We start from the raw sequence: 25,639 nt of genomic DNA on the forward strand, positions 1-25,639 counted from the left end.
AACACATCTGAAACAGAATAATGATTAAATTAGTACTTTTATATAATAAAATAATTGAAATATTTATTTATAAAGAAGAAAGAAATTCATGGAAATTTGTCACAAGTCCAAACCAATGGCGCCATCTGGGAACAGTTTTGAATCGAATTTAAATTTACGAATCGTGGTCAACGAATTTATATTTGTGGCTGTGCACATTATTCTTCATTATTTATATGATAAAATGTATTATCTGTAGTTATTTGTTATCATATGTGGTAGCGTAGTTGTTATAAAGTTTTTTGAGCAGCAAATAGTGCTGATTTATCACTTTCGTTACATTGGTCTCAAGAAGTACATAGAATTTTGAAATGGCAACCTCTTGTTTTTTGGAAAAAATTTTAGAACAACAATGTGAGAAATTAAAAGTTCTTGAAATTGCTACGATATTTATTGACAGTAAAAAGGAAATAAAGGAAGAGCTTTTTGAAATGTACAAGCAAGTTGAAGATATGCATCGTGATATTGAAATTATGAAAAATAGATTAAACAAGATAAAAGAACAAAGTAATAGATGTGTTGTAAGTTTTAACAGTTTTTTTCACTTACAGTAATTTTTACCTAATGTCACTGTTTAATAATAAAAGTGTAATTTAAATTTTGTATAGGAATTGTCGTTGCTTCTTAAGGAATTAGATAAAAAGATTATTCACATGGAAAAAAATATCTCCTCTGAGCTAATTGATGATTATCACCATAGCGAGAATTCTTTGTGTATGAGCATACTTTCCGAAGATGAACTTTTAAAACAATCACTGATAATAACAGACATTGATACAGAAGAGCAAATGACTCCATTGAAAGATTGTAAAAAGATATTATTTAATGAACCTGAAGTTTGCCCAATAATACCTGCAATAAGGGAAGATGAGTTCAAAACAATTCCAAAATATCTCATAGGAAGGCAACCTATAGAAATTGTAAATAATTTGATAGATACTATTAATCAAGTATTAAAAGCAAAATATACATTCTTATCACAAGGGAAAGCTCATGCTAGGAAACAAGGCACTATGAGTCTCTACTTACATTATAAAAAACAAGAATTAGACGTTTGTACCAATAAAGGTAAGATCATTTTTGAAACTCTAAGTAATACCTCTGATTAGTCTAATAATAATAGTATACAATTGATTATGTTTCAGAATATGTATACTTCTTTACAGCCAGTGATTATGAAAAATATGCTAATTCAAAACTGAACAAAACCAAGTTAAATTTAATGACCGTTTTGCGACATTGTAAACGATTACGACAATATACGGTAAAGAGTGACATACACTATGTCATACAAACAAAGTAATGATTGCTTGAAGTATAGCAAATGTAACAGATAAAATAATTATACAATAAATCTAACAATAAGTAAAAAGATGCCTTTTTAAACTTAAAGATGAATATCTTTGTATTAGCAGAAACATAAGAAAGAGAGTAATGTATGAGAATAAATAATTTTATCGTGATGTACTATAAATGATATTCTTTGTATAATGTTTAATATCACTGTAAAATAGATTTTTATTACTAATATTTATGTTTTCTTTATTTCTAGTTGATCCTGTAATATCAGTTTGAACATACTTAAATTTAAAATTAAAAAATATTTGTGGAGATTCGTTTTTGTTTCGGTCGTCGTGACAACACGTTAACTGGAAACACTAAATCACAAAAAGTTCTCTTTCTGTCGGATTGTTTCGACAGCATAAAGATTCAAGTTTAGTTTGCCATGAAAAAATTCTTCCCCTATCATTTCCAAGGAACGAGGTAATCTGCTCCGAAATACTTACGATCGTGCACCCTTCGATTCAACCTACTTGCGAAAATAATATGAAGCGCAACGATTTTTTTTTTCTATTATTATTCAATAACAACCGTTTTGTTTGATCACAAACAGATGTGAAATGACTAAAGTTATAAGTAATAAAATATTTCAAATTAAATGAAGCAAACAATGTACATTTGATATTTAAATTATTTGAATGAAAAAAAAAAAAAAAAAAAACATTTTAAATATGGATGGATTTATAAATTATTTAATAAATTTCAGATAAAGATTTATACATACATACATACACACATACATACACACATACATATATACATATAGCCTAATACTATGAATATTAGAAAAGCAGAATCGATTAGCACATTGACCGAGCACGAAGACGAACTCGATGATTTCGAAGGATCAATTGTTTGGTCCCAGGAAGAACCATTATCTTCGAATGAAATTCTGGAATTAACATCTGATACCGAGAAGCAAAATCGTTTAAAATCTCTATGCCGTTTATGCGCAGGAGAAACTCCTAATCCAATTTACATTTATTCCGAATTTGGCGAATCTCTGAGACTATTAGACAAAATAAATACATGCTTAAGCATTAAGGTAATTAATCATTTAATTTTATATTTATCTACGTTTTTAATATATTATAGCGCACGTAAATGACCCTTAGGTGAAGAAAACAGATCCTCTTCCAAAACAGATTTGTCCAATGTGTGTAGAGAAGATTACTTGGTGCAACGAATTTGATGCTCAATGTATCAGAGCTGAAGAAACCCTTTTTGAGATTTTAAAGGATAAACATTCATTTACAAATACTCAGAATTCGGAGAATGCTCAGGGAAATACTGATTCGTGCCCTTTGTGCATAGAAGGGCGAATGAGAGTTTACGAAGAGGACAAAGAAAATCGAACAGATATTGAATTATACGATAGCGATATTGTTCTTGAAAGTAGCGATGAAGAACAAATTCCAAACGAGATCAAGGCCGATGAAGACCTTGCAAACGAATCTATAACATTGTTTTGCTTGGGTACCAAACAAAAGTATTTAAAATGTGGAGCTTGCATGAATCTTTATCATACAAAAGAAACTCTGGATGAGCATAAATGTAAACCCAATTTACAATGTACTTCTAAGCCGTATAAGTGTGATGTTTGTTTCGCTACTTTTACATTTGAAGAACGATTACAATTTCATCAACATTTTCACAGAAATGCAAAAGCATTATACTGTGAAATTTGTAAAATTACATTTGGGAAAGAATTAAAATTATTTTACCATTATAAAAGGTATAATAGGAGTATGAAGAATTTTCTTGTTACTTGTCAAAAGTTTACTAATTATTTATATTATTTTTATTAGATACCATTGTAAAGATGGTAGAGTATCGTGCTTGCAATGCGGAAAGTTATTTGAAAATCAAGAAGGATTGAAGAAACACGTTTGCGTGGATGGAAAAACAAGACCTCATGTATGTGAGGTTTGTTCTAAGGGCTTTTGCGATGGGTACATAGTGCAATTTATTAACTAAATATTGTTCTGTAATGAGAATCGATGTCGTAATCATACGTTTATATTGCTACTTTTAGATACACTTTGAAGCGGCATGTAGTAACTCATCTTCCAGAAAAGCCATACAAGTGCCCTGAATGCTCAAAAAGCTTTACACAAAAATCAAGGTTGAATAAACATGTAGCTGGACACAGCATTGTTTTTGAAAATAGTCAAACAATTTGGAGGTAATCTATTCTTTTACTTTTCTATCGTGTTTGATCGACGTAAGAAATTTTCTTTTTACAAATATAGATGCATTCACTGCGGAGAAGTGTTTGGAAGTTGCGAGTGTGCGGATGAGCATTGCAAAAATCATGAAGAGAAAGTTGTTAATTGTATCGAAGAATTACAAGTACTGAAATTATATCATTGTGAATTCTGCAATAGTCATTTCGCAGATATGGATCATTTAAAAAATCACAGGGAGTCGCACACGATTGAGAAACCATATTCGTGTAATCATTGTACCTCTTCGTTCAAGTCTTTTGCAGAGGCTGTTCTTCATTGGAAGGAACATCCAAGAATATTCAAAGTACTAGTGGTATTTGTGTGCGAGATATGCGATAGAGATGTTAAGGAATTGTCTCTTCTGTACAAGCATAAACAAAAGAGACATCAACCTATACCCAGAAAATCAGAGAAAGGTGAAAAGAAGTTCATCTGTGAACTCTGTGGAAATATTTTCGCAATTATCGAAGAATTTCAAGAACATGGAAAATACAGGTGTTCCAAATTTCCATGCGATATCTGTGGCAGTCTTCTGCCAACTGCAAATTCTTTGAATGCTCATAAAAGAAGGCATAGTGGATTAAGACCGTACGTATAATGTTTGTATCGTTTTAACATAATTTTTTTAATTTATTAATGTTTCTATTTATACAGATACGTCTGCAATATCTGTGGCAAGAGTTACACTCAGTCCAGCCATATGTGGACTCACAAAAGATTTCATATGGGTGTAAAACCGTATGCTTGTGAGTATTGTGATCAAAGATTCACGATAAAACCAGACCTAGCGGATCACACTAGGAAGAAACATACCAGAGAACGACCGTTTAAATGCGATGTTTGTAACAAAGCTTTCTTAACCGGTTCTGTTTTTTATCAACATCGTTTAATACATAGAGGAGACCGCAGATACAAATGCCATCATTGCGAAAAAGCATTTACCAGAACTGAAGCTTTGAATAATCACATAAAGATTCATACTGGAGAGAAACCGCATGCCTGTGATGTTTGTGGAAGATGTTTCAGGCAAAAAGGAGACATGAGAAAACACAGACGTACTCAACATACCGCTAAACAAGATACAAAATAAAAGAAAATAGTTATTAAATATTATTATGTATAAGATAATGTATTTGCCGCGTACTGATAGTTGTTTTAACCGTTCCAACAAAGTTGATAAAATGTAAATAAAGAATTTCATAATTTTCGATATTTTATTGTTTAAAATTGTAAAAACAGTTTTAGACAGAACTCGCGCTTCTTTAAATGAACGCGCTGTTATAAATATGTACATACGTACATATATGTATGTATGTACATATATTCGTTACGTAGAGGCAGGTGCGCAAAAGCGATACGTGCAGAACAGGTGATACAACCGATGTCTCGTGATTCGTATTGTCGAATCCTACGTTTTTAACAAATTGCAATCGTCATTGATAAAGATTGCATACATCGATGAAAAGCGATTTCAATAAAATTGAAATCATGACAAACAACAGATAAAATCATTTTCGAAAGGTGCTCCACGTACCTATTAACTCCTTTGTAAGTTAAGGTTCAATTATACCTCAATTCTTTCAAACGATTACTCATCCTATTTTCAACGTAGATAATATATAATTATAAAAAATGTTCTGATAATCAATGAAATGTTGTGAGTACGTGTCAGAATTATTTTATGTAACATATTCACTCATCATCAATCAACTATACCTAACCTGAAACAAATTAGACATATGCGTTTTATCGCGGTAAAAGACAAATTAGTATGAAAGCTTTTATATACAGTATTTGTTTAGTAAATGGTATACACTGTTTAAATCATATTAAACATTTCAGAACTCTGACAAAGAATGGCATTTCCACCACTGGTTAGTTCTACGCCTCCACCACTTGATAATTTTGGGGATTCTGAAGAAGATGAATTTGGAGATTTTACTACTGGTGGCATAGATGGTAATTCTTTGATCGTTTATAAAATATTTCTATGTTGAAATTCCATTAAGTTTCCTTATTGTATGATGCATTTAATTAGAGAATTCAATATGTTAATAATAAAATTCCATTTTAGGGCTATCCGTATCATCGGATTCACCACAGAAGCCTATCACACCAATTCAAACACCGCTAACATCTCAAAATCCTTCGCCAAAAGTAAATGGTGTTCTAGAAAATGATAATAATCAATCAAGCATACATGTGAAAACAACAGTTCCAGAAGAGTTTTTAATACTTGAGAAAATAGATGAAACTATAAGCAACATTAAGCTAAAGACAGAAGTTGAAAATATTTACGAATCGCACGATAGAAAAAAGAATGTAGAAAATGCGAACATAAGTAGTACTAGTAGTAGTAATAGTACTAGTAGTAGCAGCGAAGACGCTACGGAAAAAGGAGTTAATTTAACTAGTGGGAGCAGTAGCTTTGGAGGAAGCGAACAAGAAACATCTCCTAACCATTTAGAAGATATAGAACCTTTAAGTCTAGATTTAGGAGATGCTGCTGCTGCTGCTGCTGCTGCTGCTGCTGCTGACACGGTGCAATCGATAGACGATGATTTTTATGACTATGAGCAATTTGAGGATTCTCAAAATTGGGTTCCTAACAACGAAGAATCCACAGGTGTTTCTAACACAGATTATTTTAAGTTCCAAGAACCTGAAAACATTACAAATAATTTAAATGCTTTAAACAAAGATATTAATGTAAGTGATAAGAAAGATGTAAATTTGAAATTCGAACAGTCGGTTGAAGAATCAAAATTAGATCATTGTGTAGAAAATAAAGATGTGCCTACCGAAGATAAAAATGTTTTTGAATTCAAGGTGAATGATCCGAAATTCAGCAGTACTGAGAATCCAGTTTTTCATGATTCCAGTAATGAAACTTTCAATGAAACTGTCAATGAAAATGAAAATGAAACTGAAGTTGCCGAAGACTTGCACGAGTTCTCTGAAAATGAAAATAATACAGTTGAAAATAATTTTTTATCTTCTGCACCTTTAGCAAACGTTTCAAATTGTTCGAGCGAAGAATTCGATGATTTTAAGTATGACTTTGTATTTGGAACTTCAACTAAAACTTCCCAGCCAGAATTTTCTAATTGTTCAACTGTAGAAACAAATGTGAAAAGAAAAGAAACAATGGGGGAAGATGATGATTTTGGTGATTTTACGAACTTTGCGAATCAAACGCAATTTGATGAAAATGTCGATGAAACGAATGTACCTGATAAAGATGACGATGATGATTTTGGTGACTTCAATGACTTTGAATCAGCTGTTGAACCAGCTGTTGAGCCAGCTGTTGTAGAACAACCACAATTTAGTTTGAAAGAGTCCATTTGTCGGATAGAAAATAAAAATGTAAGCTGTTTTACTTAATTTTTCTCTGTTCTCTTAATGTCCAATTATTAGAAACTTGAATAAATTTTTATAGGCTGCTAATAAAATAGAAGACATAATAACAACAATGTTCTTAATGGATGTAAACCAACTGGAAATTGAAGCGCAACCCTTGATAAGCGAAACGGATAAAGTCTGGAAAAGTATAAAGAATGTTGAAGAAACAAATGCTTTAACATATCAATGGGCAAACAGTAGCAGTAACAAAATGCTATTAAACTCCCTTGGCATTGACTCTCGTAATATTGTAAATATCAGTTGTTTATATGCAATGTTATCAGTGTAATGAAAAATATTAAATTCAAGTGTTTTCAGTTGTTTGGGCCAAGGTGGAATCCAAACGTTCCCAGATTTGCTGCAAACCTTGGTTTCACTCCATTAGAACCAATCAAAGCTACAACTGATATTCAATCAGCTACTACTTCAAATATCAATAAAACTCAAACTTCAACAAATTCAGAAGTAAGTTTTTAACCATCAACTAATGCAATAGTTTTGATTGTTGCAATATTGACTGTTAGATTGGAAAAATACCAATATTGACAGCAATTGAACTCGCTGCATTAATATTACAAAGTAATTAATTATAATTAATTACAATGTAACCCCTATAGGAAGTACCTGCTGCTCAATTTGATTGGAATAGTTCTGGGCTTGTTAATCCTTTAGAAGCTAGTAAGTACGCAACACGTTTGTTGTTATCGTTTAATTTCTCCTTTGTTACCACTTTTATAAGGTAATTAGTCAAATTCAGAGATAGCAGAATACAAGATTAGAAATATTTTAAGTATTTTTATCGTTCACGCTAGCACTGTGTGAGTGAGTGTGTGTGTGTGTGTGTGTGTGTTTTAGGATTAAAAATGTACATTCATCTTTTCATTTAGTTCGCTTCCCTGAAATTCCTATATAAAGCGTGCTAATCACTGGGCAAATTCTTTGATAAATCATGTAATCTAGGTGGTGGGTTATCCGCTCTTCTGCCTCTGGACTTTCTGTGTCCTTTCGATCCTTTACTAACATCCCACAACTCCAACAATTCTGAATCCTATCGTCGACCAAGTAGCGCAAGGAATCCTGCTAATCACCGTAAGTCTTAAGCTTACACTTTGTAATTGATGTGCTATATATATATATATATATATATATAAAATATATATGTATAGATTAGAGTGTTAAGTACACGTAATTCATTTAAAACGCATGCTTGTATCTATTTCCTTAATGTATTTCATTTCATAATTATTCAATGAAATTATTCTTTTATGATAAAAACAGATATCACCGAAATGAATAGGGAGAGATGCAACTCTGTTTCTAAAGTGGAGACGATAGATCGTTTGGAAGGTGATGGTTTGAAATCACAGAAACGTTCACAAACGTCAAAGATAATCGAGCCACTACCAGCTCCTCGTACAACAGAATGGAAGAGAAAAGGGGACTTTGAGTCAGGACAAAAAGTGAGAAGCAGCACAGGTGGCCAGAGAAGTGTTCAAACGGAAAAGCAGTGCTTACCCATGGATAAGCAATTCTTAACGAATGAGAGGCAATACGTGTCAGCTGAGAAGTCGTCAACTTTAGGAGATAGCTATCGTGGGAAGTCGATGAACAAGAGATCAACCTCTGAACATGTGGTGATGGACAGATTTGGTCGAGCCGTACCGATCCAAGCGGAAACGGCAAGAGTATTGAATCGTTTGCCAGATCTTTCGTTTCTCAGCGCTAGAACTTTAATGCTCGATAGAGAGCAGAAGCAACTTGCCTGTGAAATGGGTATCATGAGTCGTAAGATGCCTGGCTGAGTAACGTCGGTCTGAGCGCGAGTTTGAAAGGTCAGAACATTCGATAAATCTCTGTCCTGTGGACGTATCGACGAGGCATAGAAACAAAGGAGAAAAGATGTTCCGTTAACCTTTCAAATCCGCGCTTGGACCGACCTTCGATTCAAACTTTTTCCCCCCTTTGTAAACACTGACTGATAATGTATTCTGTACTCTCTACTTCCCGTTGTGAAATAGGGATTCTCTACGGAGTGTACGAGGTAGAAAAACGTCTATCTTCTATACTTAGAAAGAAAGAAAGAAAACAGACAGAAAAAATAGGGACAAAACACTCTACAGTAAAGGTCATTGTTTTTGCACGATAAGAACAGTGAAATAGAATATTGTTACTTCGTTCACGAAATGGAGTCATGGTCCTTTGTTGTGTATAGTTATATAAAATCGAAGTTTCTTTTATTCAGTTTCACTGTTACTCACTTACTGATATAAACACATCACTTAAAACATGTGATATTCAATTTATGTATATTATTTGCTAATATGTTTCTTAATGTTACTTTATCTTTCCTTATTTTCTTTCTTAGCTTTAAACGAGACGCGGACCAATTTATAGTTTATCGTATTGCGTATAGTCAAGTACTAATTGACTTAACAGTATTTAAAATGATCATCGTTTCAATTGTATTTTATCTGATTATTAATTGAAATTATGATGATAACAAGAGGTAGATGGGTCACTGTATTATTGTATGTGGTATTCGTAAATATTTATAATCGGCTAACATCTTTCTTGTTTTTATTATTTCTATTAATGCCTCCAAATTGTTTCATTAAGAATATGTTACTATATATTGAAGCAATTAAGTTCGTTGTTGATCGATGTGATTTAATACAATGTGATTTTAAGTGTTCAGCCAGTTATTTATGCAACCTATAGGATTTATAAAATTATGTACTTAATGTTTTATACAATTGACTCTATTCCATGAACAGGCACAAAGACGTGCAAGTTAGTGGCGCAGCCAAAAAATTTCTCATGAAACCATAATATAATGCCACACGATGTATATACATATAACGTATGCAAATAAATAAATGAATGTTACAAGTTACCCATATTTTTGGCTGGAAAAAGACTTTTAAAAAACATTTGGAAACTCTTCTTATAATTAGAAATTAGAATGATTAAACTTACAATTAGTCTCCAGTTTTCTTGTTTATTAAAAGTGCTACTTTATACTTCATTTTTACACAGTATTAATTAAATAGCTAGATTTTTACAACAGAAGATTAACTCACGGTCAGAAAGATATTTCTACATCCTTTAGGTCTTTATAATGTATTTTAAACAAATCATTGAAAATGTATATTTTTAATTTATGTAAAAGGGGGGTAATTACCAATAATAATGAATCAATAACTATCACGTTTTAATTATTGTACCTGTACCTTTTATGCAGCTGAAATACCTTCAATATTTGGTAAGTAGATAAAAATCTTGTTATGTTAATATAGAAAAGGGGTAAAAAAGAATTGATAGGGAAGAATATGAAAGTTTGAAAATTGAAAATTTGACTAAGTTAGTAGTGCGCGGTTTAACAATTCGAATCATGCCCATTACTATACGTCACTATACGTCAGGCGGAGTCATGCGCCGACTGGTACAGCCAGGTACCAAATGCCACAAGGTCACGACTCGTGTGCCCGTATACGCAGAGGAATAGAGCTAGCACGAGAGGAGGAGAGAGACCTTCTATTGTGTAGCTTAGCTTGCAGCCGTAAGGTGCGCAACCAATGAATAATGAAATAACAGGTGAAAGAACACACACGTTGCGTCCGAGACGTAGATGCTGTATTCTCATTAAAAATATGAATGTCTATTATTAAAAAAATCTTCTTGTTTTAATTATCTTAACACAAGATATATATATATATATATATATATAAGCAGAATTGTTAAAAATAATTTATTATATGATTTTTAAACTTTAAATAATAAAATCAATAAAAATAATTTGATGTAATCATTAAATAAACGTGTGAGTGTAATGAGAATTGTAGAATAACGACTAATTTTAATACAGTAAAGGAAGCACAATGAAATGTGCCACGTTGAAGCTAATCTTAAGACAACAGGAAAGATCGCGAGCACGGACTGTGGCATTTACTTCGGCTAATAAATGTGTTTGCAGGAAAACGCAGAAGTCGGCAGCAACGTGTCGTTCTCTCGACCGGCACCACCGGGCACGGGTGGCACAACTTAACGATACAACTTCATTCATAAAGAGTGTTCTACATATATGCAAAGATAAATTACCATTTTCCTTTCAGATAGAGTATGCTCCCTCGTTTTGTTTCTTCTCCCTTATATGTACTTATAGGATTAATATTTTTCATTTTCTTAATTGTATCCTTTTGATAAAACTCGACTCGTTTACCTGTAAATAACGAATAAGTTACATAAAATAAATAAAGAAATTTCAATAATTTCAATAATTTCTATAATCTTAATTATTCAGTTTTAATGCGAACAACATTTTTGAAAAGCTCTGTATATGTATGTACATAATTGAAGTTATTGATGATTTCTTTGTGTTAAAAATAACATGCCTCTAATTGTAGTCAATTGACTGTTCTATGAATACAAAAAAATAAACTGTTTGAATGTCTAAAAACAGGTTGAATCGTTTACGTTAATATGCCTTGACGCGCAAGAGAATCTGAAGAAGAAACGCAGGTGAAGGTCTGGAATGTTTCAGGTCTACTATGGTCGCAGAAAAAGCCACGAAAGAGCTTTAAGGGATAGCATTACCTCAGGTCAGGTAAGTTCATCTTGTTTACATTCGCTTTCTATGCATCCTTCGAGGAACAGGTAAAAGAATTTTTTGCGTACCTCACGCCAGACCCTAAAAACACCGATGGATTTGTAAATCACAGAATTGAAATTAAAAAAAAAGAAAATGGTAATCGTGTATCCTATAGTGTTAATTAATCTCTAATCATCAGAGGTGGTTAACTTAAAGATTAAATTTTCTTTTTCAGTAAGATTTAGTAGCCAAAGTTGAAATAATTGTTATAGAAAAAAAGATTATCAGATGCATTATGTATGTTGGTCATTAATCAATTATTTTGAATGATCGGATTTTATGTCGTGTTTAAGATTCGTGTCACACCGGTCGCAGGTATTCGCTAGCCGAATACTATCCCGGACAGGATTTACCACACGTGGTCCTTAGAATCCCTTCTCTGCGCATGCCTGGTAAATCGAGTGTTGGGAAGAAACCCCTCCATCCGGTAAAGTACGCGCCATCAAGTTAGTCGTTCGCTGACCGCGGCCGCGTAAATGTCGTTTACGCGAGAGCTATGAACTGATTCCGAGAGTCGTTGATGCTTTTCGCGTTTTTTTTCCCTTCATTTTTTCGTACTTTTGTTCCTTTTTTCTTTTATCTTAAGAATTGCACGTTTTATTTTGAAAAGCGTGTATACGTGTAATAAATTATTCCACTTCGTTGAAACAAGTGTCGTTCGTCTTCGAGAAGAAGATTCTAATTTTTCATTCTCACCTGAAACATTGATTATTAATATTGCTTTTGACATTCTTGTATTTTGGCCTCGATTAAAGTTCGGAAGAAATAATAAAATTTCGTCGCGGTCACAGATAAAGGATTTACCTCGAGAATCGTTGTGCCGGCAGAATAACAGTGGAGATAGAAAAATTAAAGTGAACGGTGTGCGGTGAGAAGGACGGTGCGATGGCAGTGGCTGCGGGGCCACGCCGGCCACGCACGCTCCTCGTTGGTGGTAACCGCGCTTCCGGGAATACTTTAGGAACGAAAACTTTGTACTCGGTCCTTGATGGATTTCTGCTAATCCTAGCGTTGGCCGGGATCGCACAGGTTGCCGCCATCAGACTGGGTAAGAAGATTTCAGGATTTTCAACGACACAACTTTCCAATAGAAAATTATTTTCTTGATATTACACCGAAACATCAGAACAATACCGAATGTTAGTTCATTCTACTGTTCTGCGTACTTTCATGTCAACTAATTACTAATTCTATCTAAAGTTGGATGTATGTATATTCTCACTCGGCTTTGTTCCATCGAATGAATAGAAATTTGTTTGCTTTTGTGAACTACAGACAATTGAATTTCTTTTCCTCTTCCCTTGAATGTACTTTTAGGCTTACATTTCTTCTTTACTAGAAGGAATACGACGATGCAATCTGGGTATCCTGAAAATTACCTCCTGATTTCCTCTTGTAGATGAAATTTGCTGAAATTTGAAAACGTTGAAATCGTGATCGGTTTTTCATCTGCTGGCTGCTGCTTTCTCTGCTTCCCGCTAGGTGTGCGACTTATCGCGTGCTTTTCGTCGAACGTCCGACTTTTCAAAAATCCCACCTCGCATGGGAATGCAGTTAACGAATTAACTTGAATTTACCGTTATATCCATGCTGTCGCCCGACTTTTATGTAACTAGACATCCTAATCCCTAATAGCTACTAGAAGTTGAAAGTCAGCAGACTGGAGGTGTATAAATTTCCTGAAAAAGATTCAAATTATTATTTGTACCTTGTAAAGCTTTATATGTACTGTTCAAGTAAAATAAAATTTTCAATGGAAATATCAGATTCTCTGAATATAATTAAAACATGTAACGAAGGGAAAAAGAAGATAGTAAACATTGACCTCGAGGTTCGAAGGTGAACTTCTGTGAAATGTAGTGTTGACCTTTCCGGGTACAGGAAGTTAAATTTAGCAGTGAACGAATTACCATTTATCTTTCTGCGCGCATACAATGCAGTTACCTGAATAATTGACCGTCATACTATAGGTACAGGGGGACATTTTCACTCAGCTGACAGAAGTGAAATCTGTAAAAGTTAAACTTAATATTAGTATTCTTATTAAATTTATGTACATATGATGACATTCTAGTAACGAGGTCAAAATGACACCTCGCACCTGTTTACCGTGTCAGTACCAATCTTGTATCCATTACATGTACCGTAATGGAAATGAAACAAAATTCTTATAATTCATATTCCTTTGTTATGTTGCAATTTAAATGCGTTTCACATTATTTCCATACGTTTATTGCGTCGGTGGGGCAAATAAAAAAGAAACGAAGATACTTCATTTGCCTGTTGCGCCATCTTATCACGCGAGAAAGATGCGAGAAAATGCAAACGTATGTATGTACATACGTTGAATGAACAAATATTTATACAACAGGCTCTCATTTCTCTGAATAAATATTTCGTTCCTCGAATTATATCTAATCAAATGGGAAATTACTGGTGTTTAATATTCGTGAAAAACGTATTATAGTTTCGAATGAAACCGCGATATGTATACAGGACATTGTAATAGGATTCTTCGTCGTTTTCACGCGTTTTCTCATTCGCTAATCCGTTCGAGGGAGACGCAGCTAACACTTGAAACGGTTGTGGCGGCAAACCGAATAAATACAGACAAACACGCGGAATTTTTACGAAACCGGTGTTTCACTTGTAGTATACAAGTGTATATGTATTAGTTTCTGTGTAAACTGATCGGGATATTTTGAAAACAAAACAAAACGAAACGATGGAAAATTCTTCTTCATTCCCAGAGAATTCTTTCCTTTCTTTAACCTGGAGGGAGTTAAGTCAGATGTATGTCATACATACATCTGGACTGATAAAATATTTGTCGATTATTTTTTAGAATGTGAAATTGATAATAATTTGTAGGATGTAAATTTTGATGATCGATACCATGCATGGAGAGAGCTACCGTAACGCGAAGCTTCTAATGCGCCATCCACAGGTCCAAGTTTTATGGAGAGAGGAAAACCGGTTTTTCGAACTTGTAGTAAACACGATCAACAGAATGCTCCGAATTCTCGATGATTCCCATTCCCTGGCCTTCTTCCAGATAGAATTCCGGATAGAATTTTAGTTACCATTGCCTTGCCTTAAAAAGAAGAAGAAAAAAAAAGAAACTGTGTCAGTATTCTTACAATCTTCTTTCGGTGTTATTGTTTTTTATTTCCTACTACATTATCGGTAAAATTGTATTTGACTGTCAGTCAAAGATTTAAATGCTCCAGCCTCGAAAGGCTGCTAAATGTCACTTCAGAAGAAAAGATAATTCTGGGGTCAACCGAAAATCAAGATTTACGAGCTGATAATTAAAAGGAGGAAATAATATATGGTTAACAAGAGAATTATGAAATTTTTAACAAGATTTATAGCATATTATAAATTATGCGTTTGCTTGTATTCTTATTAAAAATCTGTTGATGTACTTACATTAATATACAAATGTTACAATCAGAGAAGGCCAGTCATTTTGCTCTTGAGCTTCGATCAAGTATGGGATGTTTTTTTTTTTTCTTTGCTAATTCGCTGGACTAATTAGCAATTAATATATTTACAGAATGCAGCAAACGAATTCCTATTACCGTAATCTTGTACATACATTGGAATAATAAAGTTACCTGAATCACCTAAATTGTCAAAACAGAAAAAAAGAACTCGAGGGTGTATCCATGCAGGTACGGATCTGCGTAATCTGAAACCGTTTCATGCGATCACCGTATTGTATTTTGACACGAGTTACAAGAGCCATACCTTTCCGTGGCTGAGAAACGAGTTGGCTGCAACAGTGATGCCGAATGAGGAGAACAAAAGTTGTTAGAGCTTGTTGAATTTGTACATACCATAATTACACCTTATGTATATCAGGGATTGATGGCATTTCTGCAGTACCTCCTTTTTTTTAAATAGTTTTTCTAATTTCTTAGCCAATAGCACGTGCTCATCCATCTGAAAATTAACACAATTTGATCTTTGATATAAGAACTAGGCAGAATTGAAATTTGATAAAATATTGTTTCAAAACTTGGAAACCATAAACTCCTGAAATTTGATGACTGTACAGATTAAAAATTGATGACTACAACATTTCATAATAAAATATTGATTACAAAAATGTTGAAATTCAACAACGAGCAGGGTAAAAATTTAACACAACCGTGCCTTACTTAAAATATTTACAAATATTTCAGTGTTTTATTAATAAATGAACGGATTGTCTACGCGTGTCTCAAGCAAATATCATAATTCATGTTAATTTGTAATTCCTCCATAAATTTATCTCCGTAATTTGTAATGTTAATAGAGTCTTTGCGTGATTGCGATGCAGCACTGATTATCCAAGCGGCTATTAATATTGCGACTTTTTTTATTTTTAGTACATTCAAGACCTAAGAGTCTTATCTTTCACGAGAACTTAATTCCTCTTATATGTACATACACACGTAGAAATCCCTAATCAGCAATGCGTTTGTGTTGCGAAGAGAGCAGTAAAAAGTCTTGATAATCATTTTGATGAATAAATATCTAGGAAGTGAATTTATTTTCAATCCATGAGATAATATGCATTTTTGTTATCACTGAAGATTCAAAAAGAAGAAAATGGGCATGTGTAAATGCTCATTTACTGTATTAATGAAAATTGTGTTAATTTCTTAGCTTGAAAGATTAAGTCTGAAATAGATATATGTACTTCCGTTCAAATAACAGAGGAACTTTCTCCTTCTTTGGAAAAAGAAAAAAATAATCAGCTTACAAAGTCAGGCAACTGTTGAGTGCAAGGTTCTTGGGTTTCATCGACCGACTGATTCGTGCCACTTCTTTTTCTCGTACTAATAACTGCACATGCACCGTACAGGAGGATCTACCAGCCTCGATACTCGTGATCGCGATAATAACCTAAATATATGTATGTAGAATGAAATAAATTACTTTTAATAATTACGTGAAACGTCCTATATGTATAAACTTACAATCTTATTTAGACTATTTCTATAAACAGTGCAATTTTCCTGCATTGTATTTCATTAAGCTTCTCCCCTTAATCAAAGTTTAATTATTTACCGCTATCCTCTTGTGTATTCAGGAAACATCGTTTCCTTTGACCTCGAAGAAAAAAAAAACGGAAGACCAAGCGCACCCTTCGTTTCAAATATCAATCATCTTGGATAAATTGAGGATGGCAATATTTTATGTGTCTCTTGAAGCGTTATTAGCCAATCCATTAGATCAGTGATTCTGAAAACATATACATATGTGTAAAACATTAATGAAATGAAATGAAACGAAACAGCTGAATGGAAGCTTGACCGATGTTAAAAACCAAGAATTAACTCATTTCTCTTCGACGAGTTTACACATACGTCTGGTAAAAACCGTTATTGCCGGCAGTGATTGTAAAGTATCGGTAAACTATAATAGATAGTTGGTTAATAGATAGTCGTAATAGTAACCGTTATTATGTCAACATATGTACATATATAATACAAATTATTCAATTTCTAATTTATAAAGAAAGTAGGTTACGATTTAGTTAAAATGGCAAAAAGAATGATCTCTGACAAAGAAGTTATACGCGTGGAATATTGTACAAAGGATAGACGCGTAAAACAGTAACACGATCGTGTTTATTCTAAAGATTTTTTTTCTCTAGTTCTCCGGTTCAAGGTCGATGGACTTCTCTGAACTCGTGAAAGGTTCGCTATATTACTGTAGATCAAGTTCAACGGTTTCCGGAGAATTCATAGGGATACGATTATCTTATTATCTTCTCCTTCACGTGGCAGCTTGTCTTCAATGTATTATCGTATAAAATCGAGAGTACAGTCTTCGATGCTAATTTAGTAGCCGTTCAACCATTCGCTTTATACAATAAATCTTCTCTTGTCAAGCGTGTCACGCGTGTCACTCTGAAAATTTGAAGAATTAAATTTTAAAACTCTATTTCCATCAAGATTTCAAATAAAAGAATGCGCAGATTTTCTGCGCCAAGTTGGATGCGCGCGCATCTATGATATTTGAAACGATGGTTCCTATGTTATTAAAAATGTTAGTTGGCGCAATTCACAATTAAAATGTTTTCTAGTAAAGCTATATTTCGTAGACGAAATATAGTGATTAGTACCTTCGGAGTCGAGCAAGTTAGCCAGGTTGGCAGGTTCGAGGCTGGCAGGTAAAGTCAAGTCGGTAGGCGGGCCGAGGTTCGTTGACCTCGGCCTAGCGGCCGACCGGATAGCGGGACCATGCATCCCCGATTCTACGTTCTCCTTCTGCCTTCTCTACACTTTTCTTTCTTTCCTTCCTTCTCTTTCTCTTTCTCTTTCTCTTTCTCTTGCTCTTTATTTCTTTGTTTCTATGTCCTCCTGCACTGTTTGTGTGTCGCGCGATACCAACCTCAGTCATCGGTCTTTTGGAACTGAGAAGCTGTTAAACCTTAGGAAACACGATCCCTTCAAGTATCCTTGTATACATACATCCTGTAAGAAATACACCACACTGCGAATAACAAATATAAATAACGCAATAAAGTGAAGTGTACGATTATAGATAGTTTCAGAGTACTATAGATAGAAGGAAAATAATTAGTCAAAATGATGCATATGATAAACGTGTAAACAGGTGGTTGAATGAACGATTGAATAAGCGTAGAGACGGATAGGACAAAAGTGCAGAGATTTCATTGATTCGTCCACTAGTCGATCGCGTGGGAAACACTGCAACTTTCACCCATGGGATTATAAGAGAGCACGAATAGCACGAATCTAGCGGTTCTGGGTTGCCGTTGACTGAATAGCAATTCTTAATGTCAGCGTGCTTGCCAGTATAACTTCAACCAACTGATTTATCTATTATTTTAAAACTATCCTTCGTGGATGAACATCTAACGTTAATTATATCTACTATATGCAATTATTATACAGTGAAACCGTTTAGTTTTTTTTTCTTACTCAACTTTTCACGTTTCTTATTTAATGCTGAAATAATGCTGAAATAATGCTGAAAATCCTAATGATATAGGATTTTCAGGAAAAATTTTAACAATGAACCACCGATGGTAAAACTTTAGACGTTAAAGTTTAGCGAGTAGTATATACATGGTAAATGCGAATGATGGCAGACGACCTGAAAACCTTTAGGAAGGCGCATCGAGCCACGATCAGAGAATATCAACGAGAAAGAAGAATACGAATGCCGGGCCTCGTGTTGCCTCTATTTAAGATTCCTGGCTTTTCTTCCCTCGACCCTAACGACACCGTCGAATCACACTGCCGCCTTTCTAATTTACGACCGATGATGCTTGATGACTGTGTGATACACCTCGCAGGAGTACAAGCTGTCTATCCTAAAAAGAAATAAATTTACTTTTATATTTCATGCACCATTCAGATTTCTTTGAAATTAATTCCGGTAAAATTATTTAAAATAAATCTTTCATTAAATACAATATTGCACATGATAGTTAATATTTTAGAGAAGAGAAACGTGCGATACACATCGAAGACTGACACCGTTGGCTTTATAAAGTGGAATCGACTTTAACGAAAGGAAGTGCACCACGGTGCGCTATGATGGTTGGAATTGGAACGAGCATACACAATAAGCCCTCGTTGCATGAAACAGAATCTATGGTGTGCTCGTTCATCCATTAGCTTTTCTCTTCTTAATTAAAATAATTATACGATGCAAGAATATGTTCTACTTGTCAGGTGTGATATTTTAAATTAACTCCCAAAGTGTTCATCTTGAAGATAATTTTTAGTTGAAAGCAAGATTAGAGTAAATGAAAAATTGATCAAGTTACTCGAATTGATTTGACAAGAAAGAAAGTTGGCATGCTCGTTTAGTTCCATCAAACCGTATATCATTTTGACCAAGTCGGATCAACGAACGATTGCGACTGGCAAGCAATCGAGACGCACGTAAATAGGTGTACCATTCAACCGGACTCATACCTACTGTACTTGTAGTACGTGTTTGCAAGGCCACGGAGAGACGAATGCTCGATTAATACCGTGGGTGAAGGGAGCTTCTTAAGCGTTCTGCACAACCCGTTGGCAATTTTCTATCCTTTCGATATTTAATCAATGAATAACGTAATCACTTGCTATAATTATATCCAGGATCTTTGGTTGCGCGTGTGAATCTTTCTGCACACTTTCAATTCCCTCTTCCACACTGAAAAATTGAAAAATCAATAAATATCATCGAGCTAAATTTAGCTGTATTAAATTTAATGAACAAAATTGTTTAAAGAAAAATGAAAGAGGATTTGCATGCGCCTGAAATATTGTTGAAAGTTAGACGGCACCAAACAGAAAGCGTCGAGATGCAGAAAAACGTCTTTCGTTTTTCTTGCCGCTTCTTTGTGAGCTACGATACTTTTGTAGGAGAGTTGTATGGCCATAAGCGTCACGAGAGGAACGAATTCGTCTGTAGTGCCTTTAAGGGTACGCTTTCTATAAAACGACACGGTATTTCCATTTAGGCGTAGCCGAGTTTCAAATTGTCTTGTCGACATCGTTAGACTCTTCTAAGGTATTACGTGGAGCGATATGTATGTACATATACCTTTCCTGCAGTTTTTCATGGTCGTGTTTAATTTTAATTCTGACATCCGGTAATGTAACATATGTAACGATGACCTGTCAAAGTGCAACATGTTAATTTCAGTACAATTATTTGAGTCTGCTGTTTAAATTACCTTATTTTATATAGCAAAGAGTCATCTTTATTCATGATTGATATTTGCAACGCGTTCTCTAATAAGAACTGTATAAAATCACCGGCTTTTCGGCTATGACAATATTCTAATAATTTTAATAATAATTACAGAAATTAGTTACCTCTATACGCGTAAACAGCTAATTAAACCTGTATTATAAACCATGACAGTCTTGGTTTGCAAAATCTGTTTCATTCGCAAACGATTTGCCTTTAAGAAGCTTCGAACACGTAATCTGATTAGCACCGATGGGCATCGACACATCAGGCAATTGCAGCAGCAGTCAAAGACACCGGAGCGAAATTAAGGTCGTGTACGTTCGTACCTCCTTTTGATGTTCGATGACCAAGTTTTCGGGTCATCGTTCTTTCGTCAAGTGAATCTAGATTGGCTGGACAGAATCGGGACAAGGTTTGTATTTATCGGTCATCCGTTACATGACATCAAAGATTCTTCGATTCCATCCTAGACACAAATTACGGGCTATTAAGCTAGAATTATGTCTCATGTCTTTTTGCAGTTAACATTTGCTTGCTTGCTTGAAAACAAAATTTTCCAATCCTCCTTCTACGTTACTGATCCAGTCGTTCTGTTTTACATTATATGTGTATGAATGTTTAATTTTAGTTTGGCTAATGTTTTATGCTTTATTTGAAAATGCAACGAGGTCAAGCAAGACTTTTTACGTCAGCAATTAAGGATTAAGAGAGATTCTGGTCACTGGCACGACCACCTTATAAATACGACCATCGCTGCTGAGTCATACATAGTCAACTGTCAAGTATAATTATCAAATATAATAGTGAATTATTTGAACGGTATGTTTATGTAGGTATTTCAAATATGTATATAGGTACATACATATATGTTTCCCTACAGCAATCAGTCGTGTAATTACACACATCCACATGGAACAATGGGTGAAAGTGATTTGTAATAATTGAGATCCTGGTGTATGAGCATGGAATGTGTATATTCTCAGGGATTTACGATAGAGCAACGTTAGTACAACGAATGCTTTCGCTTGACCACTTTACCAGTGGTAATAATAAACATAATATTATAGAATCTCATTTGATGCTGTTTCCTCATTTAAAACCTTTCCTTTAACATATTTCTGAAATCTTCCTAAAAAAATAATCAGGTGGATGATAAATGATTAAGAAACGTGTACCCGGTATGAAAGAGTGTAGGTTTCCTCGACAGGAGAAGTCCCTATCGAGCCTGTTTGGCTAGAGAAGGTCGCGAGGGGATCGCGAGAGGATCGTGGAAAAAAGATTGTGGCGAGGTAGGCGAGTGCACTTCTCTGGCTTCTTCCCCTCCTCGACTCCTGATCGCGTCTCACTAACTAAGTCTGGCCGAGTCTACCAGTCTACCGGCGTGCCGTTGGTACCAGGGCGCACCGCCTGGTACGAGCGGTGCACTCCGCCTCTGTCCCCTCATTCGTTCCTCTCTTTTCACGACGCGTCTCACTCTCGTACGGTTCGTTATCTTTCTCCGTTTCTCCCGTTTCTCCCGTTTCTCCCGTTCCCAACACAGCGCACCTCCGTTCATCGTGATGCGCGCCAAAGGAGATGAGAAAATTCGCAACCTGGCCAACACAAACAAACAGGGACGTCTATCAGATATTCTTCTAAGAATTGCGTTACTTCTTGTATCCGTAAGGATACCTTTCAAATATCTACATACTTATCATCTACCTGATACGAAATTAAAAAGGAAAAAGATGTTGACGAAATGGAACGTGTCATCTCCTATGACGTCCGAATTGATGGTTACCTCTAAAGGACTACCTGTTTTCTTACAGAGAACACGTTTCCTGGCAATTCGTGACGAGAAACGTTAAAATATCTTAGAAGCGCGTGCCACCAAGATACTTGTTGTTTATCTCACGTCTTTTGGAATTTCATTTTCGTCATTTCAATCAATCAATGTTCGTCACGAGATTGTTGCCAAGCTCCTTATGATATGCAATTTTCTTTACCGATGGTTCGATTAATGCCCTCTAGTAGAATCCCGAAAAATATCTATCTTTTCTGAACATTGATGCGTCCTTGTACTTCTGAAAGAGCCAATATTATTGAGAATACGTCATCGAACGAGAAAGGCTTAAGCATCCTGCCGATGTTATCCTTGAAAGGATGCACATATACGGCAGCAAGGTACACATGCACCGGGTAGATAACCGATTCCAGATAGATTCCGTTCAGATCTGTCTAGTGCCAGTCCGTATCGTTCTGTCTTCGATATATGGCAGCTAGTTTTTTTCAGTCGTTCGAATAAATACATATGTACATACATGTATCTTCCGGTCATTATTTTTTGTTATAACCTGTAAAAACGAACAGGCTGTTAAGAGCTGTTTTATGAAATGAAAAATTTGTTCATCTTTTTCACAGTATAGGTTATTCTATAAACTTTTTATGGTAATAAAATGATAATTGAGAATTTTCTATCTTTCAAACATTAATAAATATGAAATAAAAGAAAAATACCTTGAATATTCCATCCTCGTTGCGCGCATGCGTGTAATTTGAAACAAGAATAATTAGTTCTCCTGCAGAAAAACTTGTCGTTTCTTCTATAAACTTTTATAGAAAGTTACCTGTTTTTCCTCGTCGAGATGAAATTCGAAAACGTAACGTATTGTTTTTAGAAAAAAAAAAGTAGTCGTTTAATTGATCCTAACCTATCCGAGCAAAATCCTCATCAGCGGGATCTGAAACTATGTTAAGTTAAGTTAATCGTGCCTGTCATCTAGCATACTAATATCTTTTACAGTAAAAAGACTTTCTTTGCTGTTCGTTGTAATAATATCGTTAACAATAATTATTCACCAATTAATTAACCGCTTAGAAATTTCTTTCCAAGATTTTCCGTTATTCGTATAGTCAAATAAAATCGATGTATCGAAGATAAAAGATCAATTTTCCAAAGCGGATCTTTGCCAACATTCATTGAACCTTTCACCTATCACGTCACTGATACATTCAGTCACGATTATTTCTACTTGATACTAATTTTTCTCTTCCATCATTTTAATATTATATTATTTATAAAAAATTTCTTGTTATAAAATCAAAATACGTTCAATGTATACCAACGTTCGATCGATTATATTATCGAAAGCGATCGATACTTCGGTTGAAGTTGATACAAGTTGATAAATTCAATATGGCGGCAACATTGTTCGCGAAAAAGTGATAATTGTTTTAAAATATAATTGTTTTTTCTTGCAGCCGATGGTAGCGGATGTGGTAACAATAGCTACAGATGTCTCGACGGTACTTGCATACCGGCTACTTTAGTTTGTAACTACCAAAAAGATTGCGAAGCCGGAGAAGATGAATTTCAATCTTGTCGTAAGTACTTTTCTATTATTTGTTTCAGGAAGAAATTTGTATTCCAGGTGATATTAGTTAAAAATTGCAGAAATAATTGGATTTCGAGTAATTTAGCGAAAAAGAATAATGATCATGATCAACGAGAAATACACTTCCCGGAAGAAGATTCGAATTCTTTTTCATGTGCTTCCGGCACACGCGAGATTCAAAGAAAAAAAACATATTCGACAGATGTTTATGTAATCCTCGGTTTTTGTTTTTTTTTTAAACTTCTAATCTGTAGATTGTTCCTTCCTAATGACATAAGCATGGTTACACAATTAAGCACTGTGCAATTACAAATTATTTGTGAGCAAATTTAAAAAGCCAGAAATTAAATCTTATCTAAATTAATCTGATGAACCAGATCTTGTAATCATTATGTAAATCTGCTTTATTAGAAATTAGCGCAAGAATTGATAACTAGGCTGTTGATGCCGGGGATTGACTGATAAGAATTATAGACCCTATTTTAGGTCTACTTACTAGGAACATCAATTACTAATAATACTATTACTTTTAATCAATTAGAAATAACAATTTCATTGTATTTACAGCACCACCTGACTGCGAGGCTGGACAGATCACCTGTGGCCAATACATTTTTAACAAGACTTATTGTATACCTCCTCATCAGCGATGCGACATGACCGTAGACTGCGTCGATGGAACCGACGAAGCCGGTTGTAGTAAGTATTTGGTAAATTTATTTAAGTAATAAGATGACAGGAAGAAACCAAATTGTTGGTAGAAATGACTGATTGAGGAAATCATATCTTAAACAAACAGATTACAGGAAATGCCAACCGGACGACTTTCGGTGCGGTGGCACGACACCAGAGCTTTGCATCCCAAAGGAGAAGAAGTGCGATGGTTACCTAGACTGTCGAAACGGTCGGGACGAAGACAAATGCGGGAATAATATGAAACCAGCTTGTCGCTTGGATCAGTTCAGGTGTAATTCCACGCAACGTTGTATAGAGCAATCAGCCAGGTGTAATTATAAGGATGACTGCGGGGACAATAGTGACGAAGAGAATTGCAGTATGTTTCAGCTTTGAGTCTTCCTTTTCCAACACCACAGGCTGATTTGTTAACAAAAACAGAATAACTTTCTATTATCTGAAACTTGACCTTTTCTTTTCTATTCTTTTCTTCATTTTCTTTTTACTTACGATTAATCTTGAAAGCAAAGTCTGCAATATACTGTTAGAAATTAGAAGAACATTGCTAAAGAATAACCAGAAAAAGGACCATGTATTGTTACTCGTGTTAAAGAGGAATCGAATGATTAAAAGTCTGTTCTACTTTTGTCACACTTTCTTTATAGCCTAAAGAAAGTACCGCAGCTAAAGTCGAGGATTTTCAGACTTCCAGCCGTGCACAAGCAATCAATTTCGATGCGCGAATGCGCTTTGTATACCAAAGTCGTATCACTGCGATGGATACAAGGACTGCCAGGACGGTTCCGACGAGAAGTCTTGCACGATGACATCCTGTCCTGGAAATAAGTTCATGTGTCCAAAAGGTGCAGCCGATGGCAAGCCCCTATGCATTGATCGTTCTCAGCTTTGCGATGGAAAGCCTGACTGTGAAGATGAAACTGACGAAGAAGCTGCCTGTTGTAAGTATATTCAAGATTATAATTCATGGTTTTTGCATTTTTATATTTATGCGTAAGTAGTTGCTTATTTTGTAGGGTTGAAATTTTCTGATATGATTAAAGTACATGTCCTATTTTCTCTGTTTCAATTACTACACTTTAGTGGACCCTTAGGGCAGGTATGTTCAGTTTCTGACCTTCAGAATGGCAAAACATAACATTTTTGTCTAATAGGGTGATTAGACTGATTAATAAAAATGAAATAATAAAAAT

The 25,639-nt window shown here is 34.7% G+C and overlaps 4 protein-coding genes and 1 long non-coding RNA gene across 14 annotated transcripts in view; 4 read left to right on the forward strand and 1 right to left on the reverse strand.

Annotated features, from left to right (window-relative positions):
• The first annotated feature begins 78 nt into the window (after positions 1–78).
• On the forward strand, positions 79–1,342 carry LOC117606449 (SKA complex subunit 1). The gene is made up of 3 exons (XM_034328895.2): positions 79–560; positions 648–1,107; positions 1,185–1,342. The coding sequence occupies exons 1-3, from the start codon at positions 351–353 to the stop codon at positions 1,340–1,342; spliced, it is 828 nt and encodes a 275-aa protein (XP_034184786.1). The 5' UTR covers positions 79–350.
• Positions 1,335–4,775, forward strand: LOC117606421 (uncharacterized). Of its 2 annotated transcripts, none has more exons than XM_034328824.2 (8): positions 1,335–1,475; positions 1,592–1,803; positions 2,087–2,425; positions 2,496–3,115; positions 3,189–3,332; positions 3,416–3,565; positions 3,633–4,196; positions 4,263–4,775. In XM_034328824.2, exons 3-8 carry the CDS (start codon positions 2,156–2,158, stop codon positions 4,696–4,698), a joined length of 2,184 nt encoding a protein of 727 aa, XP_034184715.2. In that variant the 5' UTR covers positions 1,335–1,475; positions 1,592–1,803; positions 2,087–2,155; the 3' UTR covers positions 4,699–4,775. The 2 variants fall into 2 exon arrangements, with proteins under 2 accessions (XP_034184715.2, XP_034184714.2); XM_034328823.2 differs by having other exon boundaries at positions 2,167–2,425.
• A 155-nt stretch (positions 4,776–4,930) lies between these two features.
• On the forward strand, positions 4,931–10,279 carry Afti (aftiphilin). 6 transcript variants are annotated; one of them, XM_034328817.2, is made up of 8 exons: positions 4,931–5,269; positions 5,451–5,567; positions 5,683–6,977; positions 7,051–7,263; positions 7,332–7,478; positions 7,631–7,691; positions 7,974–8,102; positions 8,292–10,279. In XM_034328817.2, the coding sequence occupies exons 2-8, from the start codon at positions 5,465–5,467 to the stop codon at positions 8,813–8,815; spliced, it is 2,472 nt and encodes an 823-aa protein (XP_034184708.2). In that variant the 5' UTR covers positions 4,931–5,269; positions 5,451–5,464; the 3' UTR covers positions 8,816–10,279. The 6 variants fall into 6 exon arrangements, with proteins under 6 accessions (XP_034184708.2, XP_034184710.2, XP_034184705.2 ...); XM_034328819.2 differs by having other exon boundaries at positions 4,931–5,265; XM_034328814.2 differs by having other exon boundaries at positions 4,931–5,156; positions 8,292–10,274.
• A 1,940-nt stretch (positions 10,280–12,219) lies between these two features.
• LOC117606471 (uncharacterized) lies at positions 12,220–21,894 on the reverse strand. Of its 4 annotated transcripts, XR_013062552.1 has the most exons (16): positions 21,242–21,894; positions 20,502–21,154; positions 20,360–20,427; positions 20,038–20,300; positions 19,611–19,833; positions 17,783–19,000; positions 16,632–17,567; positions 16,415–16,557; positions 15,504–15,609; positions 15,415–15,440; positions 15,282–15,355; positions 15,094–15,194; positions 13,763–14,755; positions 13,487–13,671; positions 13,041–13,340; positions 12,220–12,705 (listed from the first exon to the last, which is right to left on the reverse strand). It is a non-coding gene; the product is annotated as an uncharacterized LOC117606471 (long non-coding RNA). The 4 variants fall into 4 exon arrangements; XR_013062550.1 differs by having other exon boundaries at positions 15,094–15,424; XR_013062551.1 differs by having other exon boundaries at positions 15,094–15,440.
• Positions 12,547–25,639, forward strand: part of mgl (low-density lipoprotein receptor-related protein megalin) — a 28,306-nt gene continuing 15,213 nt past the window's right edge. Inside the window, exons 1-5 of the mRNA XM_034328792.2 lie at positions 12,547–12,709; positions 23,620–23,742; positions 24,321–24,452; positions 24,553–24,807; positions 25,133–25,387. Of these exons, the coding sequence (XP_034184683.2) occupies positions 12,547–12,709; positions 23,620–23,742; positions 24,321–24,452; positions 24,553–24,807; positions 25,133–25,387 (928 nt within the window). The remainder of the gene's footprint in view (positions 12,710–23,619; positions 23,743–24,320; positions 24,453–24,552; positions 24,808–25,132; positions 25,388–25,639) is intronic.

This window comes from Osmia lignaria, chromosome 8 (assembly GCF_051020975.1).
Source record: "Osmia lignaria lignaria isolate PbOS001 chromosome 8, iyOsmLign1, whole genome shotgun sequence".
NCBI lineage: Eukaryota > Metazoa > Arthropoda > Insecta > Hymenoptera > Megachilidae > Osmia > Osmia lignaria.